Source organism: Hypanus sabinus, chromosome 2 (assembly GCF_030144855.1).
Source record: "Hypanus sabinus isolate sHypSab1 chromosome 2, sHypSab1.hap1, whole genome shotgun sequence".
Taxonomy (NCBI): domain Eukaryota; kingdom Metazoa; phylum Chordata; class Chondrichthyes; order Myliobatiformes; family Dasyatidae; genus Hypanus; species Hypanus sabinus.
The window spans coordinates 146,842,968-146,859,352 of record NC_082707.1 but is presented as its reverse complement, the minus strand read 5'-3'; the positions used below and the strand labels follow the sequence as shown (position 1 = coordinate 146,859,352).

At 41.1% G+C, this 16,385-nt stretch overlaps 1 protein-coding gene across 1 annotated transcript in view; it reads left to right on the top strand.

Moving 5' to 3' along the window:
• ttc6 (tetratricopeptide repeat domain 6) overlaps nt 1–16,385 on the top strand; it is a 283,236-nt gene that overhangs the window by 101,862 nt on the left and 164,989 nt on the right. Inside the window, exons 8-9 of the mRNA XM_059956588.1 lie at nt 1,437–1,550; nt 14,455–14,547. Of these exons, the coding sequence (XP_059812571.1) occupies nt 1,437–1,550; nt 14,455–14,547 (207 nt within the window). The remainder of the gene's footprint in view (nt 1–1,436; nt 1,551–14,454; nt 14,548–16,385) is intronic.

Here is a 16,385-nt window from a genome sequence, read left to right as displayed (position 1 = left end):
ATAGACTTAAAACCTCACTGCTCCTACTTTTGAAAAGACAGGAATGTCGTTTATTCATATCTAGTACAGTTGCAGATATAACCATATCATGGGTCTTCTTATGATGTTGAACCTTTGGAACAGGATTAGTGTGATTGAAGACAGAAAGAACTGAAAATTCTGGATTTTGGAGCAAAAAAAAAACATCCTGCTGAAAGACTTCAGCAGACCAGGTACCATCTGTGGAAGCAAAGGGTTAGTTGACATTTTTGGTTGAGAACATGCATCAGTTGGGCGGGTCATTTGCAGATGTCAAAGAACAGATATGTATGACAAACAAGAGAAAATCTGCAGATGCTGGAAATCCAAGCAACGCACACAAAATGCTGGAGGAACTCAGCAGGCCAGGCAGCATCTATGGAAAAGAGTAGTTCAATAGGTTCAAAAGGTACATTTAATGTCAGAGAAATGTATACAATGTACATCCTGAAATTCTTTTCCTTTGCAAGCATCTATGAAAACAGAGGAGTGCCCCAAAGGATGAACGACAGTTAAGCATTTGAACCCCAAAGAACCCCCCCAGCTCCCCCCTCACGTGCACAAGCAGCACAAAGGCAATGACCCCTTCCCCCACCTGCATAAAAGCATCAGCGCCCTCCACCGAGCACTCAAGCATGCAGCCAAAGCATCAATAAAGACACAGACTTGCAGTACCCCAAAGACTACTCGCTCAGCCAGTAATTTGACATACAACAGGCTCTCTCTCTCTCTCTTCAATAAAGGAAAAAGCGGTGTCCCCGTTTCACAGTGAGAGGGAAGGCATAACAAACAACTCACTGATTTATGGAGTTAAAAGTCTGTTGTGTCACTTTTACTGAGCTCTGCTCCGGGAGAGCTCAGGTCTCCGGATACATAGCTAGCCTGGTGCTCACGATGCCCATGATCTCCCATGATGCCTCAGTCAGGGAGACTGCCTTGAATCAGCCCAGCTCCCTGATGGCGCACGAGTCTTCCAGACTGCGTCCTTGGCATGTCAAAAAGCAGCTGGTTGTGGGGCTCGGAAGGCACGAAGAACTGAAGTCAGCGTGTAACTCCAGGTCAGGGTCTTCAAAAGAACCTTGAAAAACTGAGTGTTAGTTTTTCCAAAGTTTCATGTGTGGGTCTTGATCTGGCCCCCGTTTCCTTCTTCCATAATCTCCTTCCTCCCCTGCATTGTTCCACATTATGGCATTCATAGATGGAAGCCTGATTTGCCATCAATGTTTAGGTTTGCAGTTTGGAAATTGTAATTGATAGTGTTCAAACCACACAAGTTAAATTTAGGAGGTCAGCACTGAGTACAGGTAAATTGTTAAGTGAAGACAGAGTTTTCAACATCTTGATACATTACTGCCATTCTTTGCTTTTACAATAGTTTCTTGCATAGATATTTGACTCTTTGTATTTGTTTTGAATAGATGAAAATCCACAAAGATGCCACAAAGCTGTTTTGGACACCAGCATTTCCCAAGTTTGCAGTTCCTATTTCACGTATACAGGAAATCCTGTACCCAAAGTTGCAAATGGAATCGGTAATAAGAAAAATAATCAGATATTGTGCTTTTTTCCATTTTGTTATTCTTTATGAGAGGTTTGGATGTAAACCTTGTATTATTACTAACAGATAGATGAATTAAACAAAGATAAATGGAATTCATGATGTCTAGCTTAACCTAATCTTGAACTACCGAAAACTAATATAGATTCAGGAAGTTCAATAGTGTCTCTTTCTTCTGTGTTCTTAGATTTCTGGAAATGGCAACTAGATGCCCGGGTTCAGTTTATTAAATAATTTCTTTGGATTATTGTATGATATAGCAAAGAAAGGTGTCACTTGGGCCACATGTCTAAAAATGGAAGTAAAAACAAAATTGCAGATGCTGGAAATTTGAAGTAAAGACAGAACATACTGGGAACATCCAACATATCAGGCAGAATCTATGGAAGTAGACAGTTAACATTTCAGGTCTGAGACCTCTTCATTAGAACTAGTCATTTGCATAGAGGGTCTGGTGGAGAAAAAAAAATATCTTTAATAAGATGAGACCAAATGGGGTTTATGGCAGTTTGATGCAGATTATGTTTCTTTATTTGTGTTATGTGCTGCTAACAGCAGGGCTGTGAGATGTGCCCAGCAGTCAGGCTGCATTAATGAACAGAAAAAAAGAGCCAAATGCACATGGCAAAATTAAAATCCAAGACTAATGTAAGGTGATTTATTGGATACAAAATCTACTAGTCAGAGGATATCAGAGTGTCCTGGTACATGGATGTGTTCATCAAATTCCATATTCCAGGTTGTAGAGAAATGTACAATATTTTCTCCTAGGAGTTGTATTTGCTCCTAATTTTAATGCATCCTTTAACTAATGAAGGCCAACACACCACACACCTTTTTAACAATTCTATCAACTTGAGCTGCAACTTTGAAGGATCTATGGATGTGAACCCAAATATCCTTCTATTCCTAACCCCACACTGTCTACAACTCCACTGACCTTCATGTCATATACAAACTTACTAACACACCTTTCTACTTCCAAATCATAAACTTCACAAAGAGTAGGCATCTCAGAACAGATCCCTGTGGAACACCATTGGTCACTGACCTCCAGTCAGAATATGCTCCATCTAATATCACCACTGTCTTTTATGGGCAAACTAATTCAGTATCCACAGGGCCAAATTTCTTTAGATCGCATGCCTTTTTTCTGAATGAGCCAACCATGGGGAAGCATATCAAATGCCTTATTAAAATCCATATATACCACATCCACTGATCTGCCTTCATCAATATGTTTTTCACATCTTCAAAGAATGTAGTCAGGCTCGTGAGCTATGACCTGCCCCTCACAACACCACGCTGATGATCCCTAATTGGACAATGTTTCTGCAAATGTTCATAAATCCCGTGTCTAAGAATTCAATATTTTGCCTACCACTGAAGTAAGGCTTTCTGGTCTATAATTCCCAGGATTATTCCTACTTCCTTTCCTGAACAAAGGAATAACAATTAACATCCTCCAATCATCTGGTATTACTCCTGTGGCCAGTGAGGATGCAAAGATCATTGCCAAAGGGACAGCAATCTCTTCTCTCGCTTCCTATAGTAACCTGAGTTAAATCCTGTTCAGCTCTAGGGATTTATCTACTCTAATATTTTTCAGAAGTTCCAGCACATCCTCTTTCTTGATGTAAACATGTTCTAGCATGTCAGCCTGTGTTCCCAAATGTCAAGGTCCCTTTTACTGATGAAGACCGAAGCAAGCTCCCTAGCTCCCCCAGCTCCTCGAATCCAGGCATATGTTTTCTCCCTCAATCTAGCCATCCTACTTTTCTTCACATATGTGTAGAATGCCTTGGGGTTTTCCTTAATCCTACTTGCCGAGGCATTCTCATGCCCCCTTCTAGTTCTCCTAAGTCCATTCTTCAGCTCCTTCCTAGCTACCTTGTAATTCTCTAGAACTGTGACTGATTCTTTGCTTCCTCTTGACTAGGTGTTAAGTGTTTCTTGAGAACATGGTTCCTTCACCATAAATCCTTTCCCTGTCTCATTAGAGCCAAGCTATTCAGAACCCCATGCGAATGCTCCTTAAACAACTTGCTCAGCTTTGTGTATTTCCTTGAGTATATCCATCACCAATTTATGCTCCATTCTTGCCTAAGAGCATCATAATTCTCCCTCCACCAAATAAATACTTTGCAGTAATGTCTGCTCCTTTCCCTCTCCAAGGCTATAGTAAAGGTCAGAGAGCTGTGGTCACTGTCACTGAAGTGCTTACCCACTGACTGACACCTGACCTGGTTCATCACCTGGCACCAGATCCAGTATTGCCTCTCCTCTAGTCAGTCTGTCTACATATTCTATCTGGAATCCTTCCTGGACACACCTAACAAATTCCACCCCATCTACATGATGGGGTGCCAATCAATATGAGGAAAGTTGAAGTCTTCCATGACAACAACCCTGTTAGTTTTTGCACATTTCTAAAATTTGCCTCCCAATCTGTTCCTCAGTGTTTCTGTTGCTATTGGGAATACTCCCAATGCAGTGATTGCTCCTTTCCTGTTTCTGACCTCCACCCACACTGATTCAGTAGATAATCTCTCCATGACATCCTCCCTTTCTGTAGCTGTGATCCTATCCCTAATTATCAATGCCACTTCCTCACCTCTTTTACATCCCTCCCTCTCTCTTGAAACATCTAAATTCTGGAACATCTCACAGCCATCCTTGCATTTGCAACAGCTAAGTCTCTGTAATGACCACAACATCATAGTTCCATGTACAGCCATATACTGACCCATGCTCTGTTTATCACCCTTATTCCTGATACTTACATTAAAATAGACATATGTCACTCCATCCCCCTGTCTGCAATTTTACCTTAACAACTACCTATCCTGTCTGATAGTATCTCCACATGTTGCATTACCTGTACACCAACTGCCCCATCCTTTGACCTATCATTCTAGTTCCCTTCCCCCACCAAACTAATTTAAACCCTCCCCAACAGTTCTAGCAAATCTGCCTGTAAGAACATTTGTGCCTCTGAATTTCAGGTGCAGCCCATCCTTTTGTACAGGTCATATCTTTCTCAGAAGAGATCCCATTGAATCAGAAATCTGAAACCCTGCCCTGTGTACCAACTCCTCACCCACACATTCATCTGTCAAATCATTCTATTCTTACCTTCAGTAGTGCATGGCACAGGCAGAAATCCAGAGATTACTACTCTTGAAGTCCTGTGTCCAGTTTCCTACCTAGCATCCTGTATTCTTTCTTCAGGACCTCATCTCTTTTCCTATTTATATCATTGGTACATTGTGACATTTATATCAAATGTATACATCTTCTGGATGTTCACCCTCCCTCTTTAGAATGCTATAGTCCTGATCTGAGGCTGACTGCAGCTTTTTAATGGTAAGTTGCTCCTCCAATGATATCTAAAGAGGTAGAAACAAGAGAAAATCTGCAGATGCTCTAAAGTTGGGCATGCCCTAGTTCTCATGGGTTTAGAAGAATACCTTAATTAGACCACGGTTGTGATCTCAGGATTGCTATTCATGCCATGTGCTAATGAAGCCAGAACTAGGAAGATTATACAGTTGGGTAAGTGGCTAAAGAACAGGTGTAGGAGGGAGGGCATAAGATTTTTGGAACATTGGGCTCTCTTCTAGGGAAGGTAGGAACTGTACAGATTGGAAGGTTTCCACCTGAATTGGAGGGGAACTAATATCCTAGCAGAACAGTGTGTTAATATTGCACGGTGGGGTTTAAACTAGAGTTACAGTGGGATGGAACCAGAGTGCCAGAACAGTTATTTGAGAGGTTGTGGAAGTAGATGTTGGTAAAACCTCAGACAAGTTTAGGAGTCAAAAGGTTGAGCACAGTGTGACTTGTGTCCTGAGCTGAATATATTTCAATACAAGAAGTATCAGAGGAAAGGCAGATAATAATGCTGAAAATGAGGTAGATTGTTTTGAGGCTTAGGCAATGTGTAGTTAGGAGAGGCTATTGATAGGGCAAAACTGCAGTCAACAGGATGAGTTGCAACGTAAAAAGCCATCAAAATCAAAAAGGGTGAATACAGGAGTGAAGATTTTGCATTTGTAAGCATGCAGTATACTGAGTAAGGTAGATGAACTTGCAGCACAGTTGTAGATTTGCAGGTATGTTGTTGTAGGCATCACTGCATCATAGGTGAAAAAGGATTATATCTGGGAGCTCAATGTTCAAGGATGCACATTGTATCGAAAGGATAGGCAGGAAGGCAGAGGGGAGCAGTGTTGTTCTGTTGGTTAAAAAATGAAATTAACTCATTAGAAAGAGGTTACATAGGCTCGGTAGGTGTTGAATCATTGCGGATAGAACTAGGGAACTGCAAGGGTAAAAAAAAACTTTGATGGGAGTTGTGTACAGACTACCAAACAGTACAGTACTACTAACAGTACACCCTTACTAGGATGTGGTCTACAAATCACAACCAGGAGATAGAAAATGCATGCCAAAAGGGCAATGTTATAATAGTCATGGGGGATTTCAATATGCAGGTAGATTGGGAAAATCAGGTTAGTACTTGATTCCAAGAGAGGGAATTTCTAGAGCGCCTATGAGAGCAACTTGTGGTTGAGCCCACTGGGGGATCAGCTATACAAATTGGGTGCTGTACAATAAACCAGCATTGATTAGAGAACTTAAGGTGAAGGAACCCTGAGGGGAAAATGATCATAATATGATCAAATTCACCCAGAAATTTGAGAAGGAGAAGCTAAAGTCAGGTGTATCTGTATTACAGTGGAGTAAAGGGAATTGTGGAAGCATGAGAGAGGAGTTGACCAGAATTGATTGGAAAGGAGTACTAGCAGGGATGATGGCAGAGTAGTAATGGCTGAAATGTCTGGAAGCAATTTGGAAGGAACAGGATATATTCATCCCAAACAGGAATAAGTATTCTAAAGGCAAGTTGACATAACTGTGGCTAATAAGAGATGCCAAAGCCAACATAAAAGCTAAAGAGAGGGAATAAAATAGAGCAAAAATTAGTAGGAAGTTAGGGAATTGAGAAGATCAATAAAAAAATTATTGAGTAGGTAAAGATAGAATATGAAAGTCAGTTAGCCAGTAATATTAAAGAGGATACCAAAAGTTGCTTTAGTTACATAAAGTGTGAAAGAAAAGTGAGGGTGTATATTGGACCAGTAAAAAGCGATGCTGGACAGGTAGTAATGGGGAACAAGGAAATGATGAATGAACTGACTAAGTATTTTACATCAATCTTCCCCATGGAAGACACTAGTGTATATAGTGGAAGTTTCAGCTGTTAGGGGTAATGGAGTTTATGAAGTTACCATTACTAGAGAGAAGGTTCTTGGGACACTGAAAGATCTGAAGGTAGATAAGTCACCTGGACCAGATGGTGTACTCCCCAGAGTTCTGGAAAAGAGGACCAAAGAGATTATGGAGGCATTAGTAATGATCTTTCAAGAATCCTTAGATTCTGGAATGGTTCTGGAAGACTGGAAAATTGCAAATGTCACTCCATTCTTCATGAAGGATGAGAGGCAAAAGAAAGGAAACTATAGGCCAGTTAATCTGACCTCAGTGGGTTGGGAAGATGTTGGAGTTGATTATTAAGGATGAGGTCTCAGGGTACTTGGAGGGACATGATAAAATAGGCCATAGTCAGCATGGTTTCTGCAAGGGAAAATTCTTGCTTGACAAATCTGTTGGGATTCTTTGAAGAAATAACAAGCAGGATAAACAAAGGATAATCAGTTGATTTTATGTACTTGGATTTTCAGAAGGCCTTTGACAATGTGCAACACACGAGGCTGCTTAACAAGCTATGAATCCATGGTATTACAGGAAAGATTCTAGCATGCATAAAGTAATGGCTGATTGGTGGGAGACAAAGAGTGAGAATAAAGGGAGCTTCTTCTGGTTGGCTGCTGGTGCCTAGTAGTGTTCCACAGAGGATTGTGTTGGACCAATTCTTTTTCTGTTATATGTCAATGATTTGGATGATGGAACTGATGGCTTTGTTGCAAAGGTTGCAGACAATATGAATACAGGTGGAAGGGTAGTTTGATGTAGTAGAGGGGCTATAGAAGAACTTAGGGACATTAGGAGAAGGGGCAAAGAAATGGCAGATGCAATACAGTGTTCAGAAGTGTAGGGTCATGCTTTTTGGTAGAAGAAATGAAGGGGTTAAATATTTTTTAAATGGAGAGAACATACAAAAAACTGAGGCAGAAAAGGACTTGGGAGTCCTTGTGCAGGATTATCTACAGGTTAACTTGCAAGTTGAGTCAGTGGTGAAAAAGGGCAATGCGTTGTTAGCATTCATTTCAAGAGGACTAGAACATAAAAGCAAGGATAGACTTTATAAATCACCGGTGAGGCCTCACTTGAGGTGTGAGCAGATTTGGGCCCTATATCTTAGAAAAGATGAGCTGAAACTAGAGAGGGTTCAATGGAGGTTCATGAAAATGATTCCAGTATTGAACAGCTTGTCATATCAAAAGTCATATCATGCTCTGTGCTTGTATTCACTAGAATTCAGAAAAATGAGGGGTGACCTAATTGAAATCAATCGAATGGTGAAAGGTTTGCTCAAACCTGAGCAAATCTAAGCGCAATGAGTAGATTAATTGTATAACTTTACACTTACCTGAGTAGTTATTTGACAGAATAAATTAATATGGAATAAGTTAATGTATATATAGTAAATAGTTGATAATTTACTTAGCTTTGTTTCTTTATTTCTCATCTGTAAACTCCACAGAAATATCTATCCTTGTTTGAGCCAGATCTCTGGATTTACTGTTTATCATAATCCTGTTTAACAATTTGAGATAGCAATACCTCATCCTTATATACAGTTATTTGGTACTGATGTTTGTATGAAAGAGATTTTCCAAGGCAAAACATTTTAGACAATGTCCCCTCTGTAACAAAACAAATAATTTTGAAAATTCTCAATTGGTTTGCCAATGTCAATGGCGAGGAAATGTATTTTTTGATAATCTTTCAACTGCCTGAACAATGATATCCCACACCACGTGGAGTGATTCTCAGTCTTAACTTAAATGAGATCTAATAAAATCATCTTACCTCAGATTATCTGCTAGATATTATCTTAAGGCATTGCTATAAACTGGGAGAAGGAAACCCACATCACTGAGCAGTGAACAGTCTGGAAGATCTTTCATTGTCTGCCTCATGGATTCAAAGGTCTTAGGATTATGGGCTCTTGACTGGGTAACTTGGGTCTAAATAAACTTGAAACACTCAGCACATCTTTGGTAAGGAAAATAATCAATATTTCAGGTCCAAAACCATTCACCAGAACTGGGTAAGAGAAAAAAATAGTTTTTGATAGGAGGGCAGATGACAAAGTGATTTGCAGATCAAAGGAAATAAGTCTGATGAGATGAACCACATCTGTTAGTGGGGGCATGTAGAACATTATGCTTCTTTGTATGTATGATGAGTGATATATAGGGTACATATAGGAGATATATATAGGGTACCTCTTCTGGGGGAGGTATGATCTGTTCAAAAGAGATGGGTTACACCTGAACCTGAGGGGGACCAATATTCTTGTGGGCAGGTTTGTTAAAGCTGTTGGGGAGGGTTTAAACTAACTTGGCGGGGGGGTGGGAACTGGAGTGAAGGGAGTCAGGAAAGGACTGATGGTAAAAAAAAGTAAAGATTGTCAGGAAGGGCAGACTTAATTGTAGCCAATAGGTTGAGTATCAAATCATTAGGAATGCAGAGTCAGAAAGGACAGCAAATACACTACTCAAGGTGTTGTATCTAAATGCATGTAGTATAAGAAATAAGATGGATGACCTTGTTGCAGTTCACAGATTGCCAGGTATAATGTTGTGGCCATCACTGAATTGTGGCGAAGGATGATTGTAGCTGGGAACTGAATGTTCAAGGTTATACATTATATTGGAGGAATAGGAAGGTAGGCAGAAGAGGTGGTAAGAATGATAAAGAATAGCATCAAATCAATAGAAAGATGTGACATAGGATTGGAAGATGTTGAATCCTGGTGGGTTGACTTAAGAAACTGCAAGGGTAAAAGGACGTTAATGGCAGTGGCTGGGAGGTGGACCACAGGTTGCAATAGGAAGTAGAAAAGGTGAGTCTAAAGGGCAGTGTTATGGTAGTCATGGGAGATTTTAACATGAAGGTCGATAGAGATAATCAGGTTGATTATGAATCTCAAGAGAGTGAATTTGTTGAATGCCTATGTGATAGGTTTTTAGAACAGTTTGTCGTTGAGTATACTAGGGGATCAACTATACTGGATTGAGTGTTATGTAATGAACTGGAGGCGATTAGGGAGCTTAAAGTAAAAGAACCCTTAGGAACCAGTGATCACAATATGAATGTGTTGAACTTGAAATTTGATGGGGAGAAAGTAAAGTCTGATGTAGCAGTATTTCAGTGGAGTAAGGGAAATTAGAGTGGTACGAGAGAGGAGTTAGCCAAAGTAAATTGGAAGAAGCTGCTGGCCGGGATGTCAGCAGAGCATCAATGGCATGCATTTCTAGGAAAATTGAGGAAGGTGCAGGACATGTGTATTCCAAAAATGAAGAAATACTCATGATAAAATACTACAACCGTGGCTGAATAGGAAAGTCAAAGCTATTGTAAAAGCAAAAGAAAGGGCATAAAACAAAGCAAAAATTAGCAGGAAGATAGAGGATTGGGAAGTTTTTAAAAACCTACAGAGAGCAACTAAAAAAATTATTAGATGAAAGAAGATAAAATATGAAAGCAAGCAGCAAATAATATCAAAGTGGATAGTAAAAGCTTTTTCAAGTATGTTAAAAATAAAAAACAAATGAGAGTAGATATAGGACCGATAGAAAATGAAGCAGGAGAAATAATAATGGGGGACAAGGACATGGCTGATGAACTAAATAAGTATTTTGCATCTGTCTTCACTATGGAAGACACTAGCAGTATGTCTGATGTTGTGTGAGGGAAGAGAGGTGGGTACAGTTACTGTTATAAGAGAGAAGGTGCTCAAAAAGCTGAAAGACCTAAAGCTACATAAGTCATCTGGACCAGAGGAACTACACCCTAGGGTTCTGTAAGAGGTAGTGTTATAGATTGTGGTTGCATTAGAAATGATCTTTCAAAAAAAATCATTGGAGTCTGGCAAGGTGCCAGAGGACTGGAAAATTGCAGATGTTACTCCTGCAGGAGGAATGCAGCAGAGAGGAAATTATAGACCAGATAGCCTGATCTCAGTGGTTAGGAAGATGTTGGAGTCGATTGTTAAGGATGAGGCGATGGAGTACTTGGTGACACAGCACAAGATAGTACAAAGTCAGCATGGATTTTCAGGGAAAATCCTGTCTGCAAATCTTTCGGAGTATTTTGAGGAAATTACAAGCAGGATAGATAAAGGGAATGTAGTGGATGTTGTATACTTGGACTTTTAGAAGTTCTTTGACAAGGTCAAGTCAAGTCACTTTTATTGTCATTTCGACCATAACTGCTGGTACAGTACAAAGTAAAAATGAGACAGCGTTTTTTCAGGACCATGGTATTAAGACACAGTACAAAAACTGGACTGAACTACGTAAAAAACAACACAGAAAAAAAAACTACACTAGACTTACAGACCTACCCAGGACTGCATAAAGTGCACAAAACAGCGCAGGCATTACAATAAATAATAAACAAGACAGTAGGGCAGTAAAGTGCTAGTCCAGGCTCTGGCTATTGAGGAGTCTGATAGCTTGGGAGAAGAAACAGTTACATAACATACAAACAAGCTGGAGGAACTCAGCAGGTCAGGCAGTATCCATGGAAACAAGCAGTCAACGTTTCAAGCTGACTCGTCGTTCTTGCTGATGAGACCCACCATGGTCGTGTCATCGGCAAACTTGATGATGTGGTTCAAGCTGTGTGTTGCAGCACAGTCGTGGGTCAGCAGAGTGAACAGCAGTGGACTGAGCACACAGCCCTGGGGGATCCCCGTACTCAGTGTGATGGTGTTGGAGATGCCGCTCCCGATCCGGACTGACTGAGGTCTCCCAGTCAAGAAGTCTAGGATCCAGTTGCAGAGGGAGGTGTTCAGGCCCAGTAGGCCGAGCTTTCCAATCAGTTTCTGAGGGATGATTGTGTTGAATGCTGAACTGAATTCTATGAACAGCATTTAAATGTACGTGTCTTTTTTGTCCGGGGGGATAGGGCCAGGTGCAGGGTGATGGCAATGGCGTCATCTGTTGAGTGGGTGGGATAGTACACAAACTGCAGGGGGTCCAGTGAGGGGGGCAGCAGGGTCTTGATATGCCTTATGACGAACACTTTCTGATGATGGATGTGAGTGCAACAGGATGGTAGTCATTTAGGCAGGATGCTGAAGACTTCTTCGGTATGGGGACCGTGGTGGCAGCCTTGAAGCATGTTGGAATGGTGGCACTGCTCAGGGAGATGTTGAAGATGTCAGTGAGAACATCTGCTAGCTGGTCTGCACATCCTCTGAGCACTCTACCAGGGATGTTGTCTGATCCAGCAGCCTTCCAAGGGTTGACCCTGCACAGTGTTCTTCTCACATCGGCCATGGTGAGACACAGCACTTGGTCATTTGTAGGAGAGGTGGACTTCCTCACCGCCATGTCACTTTATGCCTCAAAACAGGCGTAGAAGTTATTCAGTGCATCTGGGAGGGAGGCATCACCTGCACAGTCAGGTGATGTTGTCCTGTAATTGGTGATGTCCTGGCTGCCCTTCCATATGCACTGCATGTCGCCGCTGTCCTGGAAGTGGCTGTGGATTCGCTGGGCATGTGCACGCTTTGCACCTCTGATAGCCCAGGACAGTTTGGCCCTTGCTTTTGTTAGGGCTGCTTTGTCGCCTGCTCTGAAGGCGGAGTCACGGGTCCTCACATGAGGCTGCTTATCAAGTTAGGAGCCAATGGTATTACAGGAAAATTGTTAACATGGTTAGAACATTGGCTGATTGCTAGGAGGCAGTGAGTGGGAATAAAAGGATTCTTGTCTGGTTTGCTGCCAGTGACCAGTGGTATTCCTCCGGGGTTGGTGTTGTGACCACTTCTTTTTATGCTGTATAGCAATGATTTAGATGATGGAATAGATGGCTTTGTTGTCAAGTTTGCAGATGATATGAGGATTTGTGGAGGGGTAGGTAGTGGTGAGGAAACAGGTAGGATGCAGAAGGGCTAGGAGAATGGGCAAGAAAATGGCTAATGAAATACAATGTTAGATAATCCGTGGTCATGTCCTTTGGTAGTAGAGATAAAAGTGCAGACTATTTTCTAAACAGAGAAAATCCAGGAATCTGAGATGCAGAAGGACATAGGAGTCCTTGTGCAGAAGGTTAACTAGCAGGTTGAGCTGGTGGTGAGAAAGGCAAATGCCATGCTAACATTCATTTCAAGAGGTCTAGAATACAAGAGCAAGGATGTGATGTTAAGACTTTATAAGGCACTAATGAGGCCTCACCTTGAGTAATGTGAACATTTTTGGGCCCCTCATCTTAGAAAAAATGTGCTGGCATTGGAGAGGTCCAGAGGTGGTTCACAATGATGATTCTAGGAATGAAAGGATTATCATACAAAGAACATTTGATGGCTCTGGGCCTGTACTCGCTGGAATTCAGAAGGATGAAGGTTGAAAGGCCTGGACAGAGTAGATGAGGTAAGAGTGGTTTCTATGGTAGGAGAGTCTAGGACAAGAGGGCATAGCCTCAGGATACAGGGGCGGCCTTTCAAAACAGAGATGTGGAGGAATTTCTTTAGCAAAGGGTGGTGATTTGTGGAATTTGTTGCCACATGCATCTGTGGAAGCCAGGTTGTTGTGTGTATTTAAAGCAGAGATTGATAGGTTCTTGATTGGACATGGCATCAAAGGTTACAGGGAGAAGGCTGGGGACTGGGGTTGAGGAGGAGATAGAAATAAAAAATCAACCATGATTGAATGGCGGAGCAGACTGGATGGGCCAGATGGCCTAATTCTGCTCCTATGTCTTATGGTTTATGGCCTTACATGGCTAACAGACCATACAAAATGAATAGGCTAAAAAAAACTGAGCAAAGTGGTTAGCCAGTTTTGAAACAGACGAAGAAAAAGTGAACAACTTGCAGTTAGGAAATTCAATATTTAATCCAGAAGGCTGTAATGTGTCCAGATGGTAGATAAGCTTGTATTGGGCCTGATTCTAACCATATATCTTTCTCTGTGGGGTATGGGATGGGGTGGTAGGGATGCACAGAGAGAAAGTACAGAGTGAGAGCAAGATAGTGAATTAAATTGGCAGCAACGAAAGCTCAGGGTCATTCCTGTGGATTAAATGTGGTGATCCATAAAGCAATTGTCCAGTCTGTGTTTGTTTACTCCCATGCAGAGAAATGCTAGTGAATTGCTGTTTTACCTAGAAGAACTATTTGGAACTTTGATGGAGGGAAGGAAAGAGGTGGAAGGATAATAAGCTCTTATATAGTTCCAAAAATGCAACAATGCTTTTTCTGCAGATCTTTAACTAGCAATCTGACTTTGCACAAATGTTGAACACTCTCAACAGCCATATCTAACCAAGATATTTTTATTTGTGCACTGTTTACATCACATGAAGTCCTGTAATCTTGCCCATCTTCATGCTGTGTACATTGGGTGTTGCAGCAGGAACATCCATACCACCACCTACCATGTCATTTTGTCCGTTAAACTTACTTTCATTATTCACAGCTTAAGCTTGAGAGTAATTGTTCAGACAAGAATAGGTTTTGATCCTAGATTTTGAAGTCAACAATGTTATGCTAGCATCACTATCAACATTCAGACCTAATATTTTATAAAGTTGATTTATGTTCTGAATTTAACATATGGACTCTAGCTGTGAGGATATAACCTTATTGAATAATCTTTATACTAAATCTATAGGATCAAGAGAATCCTTGTGACTTTCATATGAATCAGGATGATGATTATGATGTTGAAGAAGAACAGGAATATTTGGAAGATAAAGCCGCTCTGGTATGTATCGCTCCTTTTACGATTCTGATATGATCAATCAGATTTTTTTTTTGAGCTAAAAGTTGATTCTTTTTGGATGCTTGCATCCAGAAACAACCTGCTGCCAAGTGCAAAAGTTGGAAAAGTGGAATGGAGATTGACTCTGCTGGGTGACTGGGACTATTCTGTGATTTCAGGCCCTGCCTTGAAGCTTGTTCATTATCGGTCCTGATCCTTCAACAGTGACTATGCCTGTGTCAGATGTAATTAATGTCACAACACAAGAAAGAGAGTTGTTAAAGGTCACCTGGTCAGAATTCAGGTCAGATATGTTCCAGTGAAGGGGTAGAAAAGACTCCGGTGGCAAGGAAGGAAGAAATTAAACAGAGTATCTGGAAAGCCAAAAAATGCCATAACGTGCCCTTGACAAGTTAGGTTAAAGAAAATCCCAATGTGTTTTATGCATCTTTAAAAACTTATCCATAGCTAGGGAGAGGGTAGAAACAATCAAAGACAAAAGGTGGTCATTTATACTCAAACCTCAAGACCATAAGACATATAAGAAGAATTAGGCCATTCAGCTCACTGTTCCTTCATGGCTGATCCCAAATCCCACTCAACCCCATACACCTGTCTTCTCGCCATATCCTTTGATACCCTGACCAATCAGGAAATGATCAACTTTTGCCTTAAATATACCCATGGTCTGGACCTCAGACCATGTAGTCAGAGCAAGCGTTCACAGATTCATCACTCACTGGCTAAAAAAATTCCTCCTTACCTCTGTTCCAAAAGGTCACTCCTCAATTTTCAGGCTGTACCTTCTGGTTCTGGATACCCCCACCATAGGCAGCGTCTTCTCCTCATCCACCCTATCTAGTCCTTTCAATGTTTGATAGGTTTCAATGAAATCCCCATACAATCATCTAAATTCCAGTGAGTACAGGCCCAAAGCTGCCAAACGCACCTCATATGTTAATCCCTTCATTCTCGGAATCATCCTAATAAACCTCTTCTGGACTCTCGACAATGACAACAGATTCTTTCTGAGATATGGGACCCAGAACTGTTGACAATACACCAAGTGTGGCCTGACTAGTATCTTGCAAAGCTTCAGTATTATCTCCTTGTTTTTATATTCTATTCCCCTTGAAATAAATGCCAACATTGCATTTGCCTTCTTTACCACAGACTCAACCTGTACATTTATCTTCTGGGTGCTTGCATGAGGACTCCTAAGTCCCTTTACACCTCTGATGTTTGAAACTTCTCCCCATTTAGATAATAGTCCGCACTATTGTTCCTTTTACCAAAATGCATTATACATTTCCCAATACTGTATTCCATCTGCCACTTTTTTGCCCATTCTTCCAGTTTCTAAGTCCTACCTCAACAGTGCTTCCTAGTGCTTCCTCAACACTACCAGCCCCTCCACCTATCTTTGTATCTGCAGACTCTGCCAGAAAACGATCATTTCCATTATCCAAATCATTGACATTCTCCAAAGCAATGTGAAAAGTAGCAGTCCCAATACTGACCCCTGAGGAACACCACTAATCACTGGCCACCAACCAGAAAAGGCCCCCTTTAATCCCACTTCTTACCTCCTGCCTGTCAGCCATGCCTCTATCCATTGCAGTTTCTTTCCTGTAATGCCATAGGATTTTAGATTGTTAAGCAGCCTCATATGTAGCACCTTATCAAATACCTTCTGAAAATGTAAGTAAATGATGTCCACTCCCTCTCTTTTGTCCACTCTGTTTGTTACTTGCTCGAAGAACTCAGATTTGTCAGGCAATGATTCCCTTTACAGAAACCATACTGACTTTGACTTATTTTATCATTAGTCTCCAAGTACC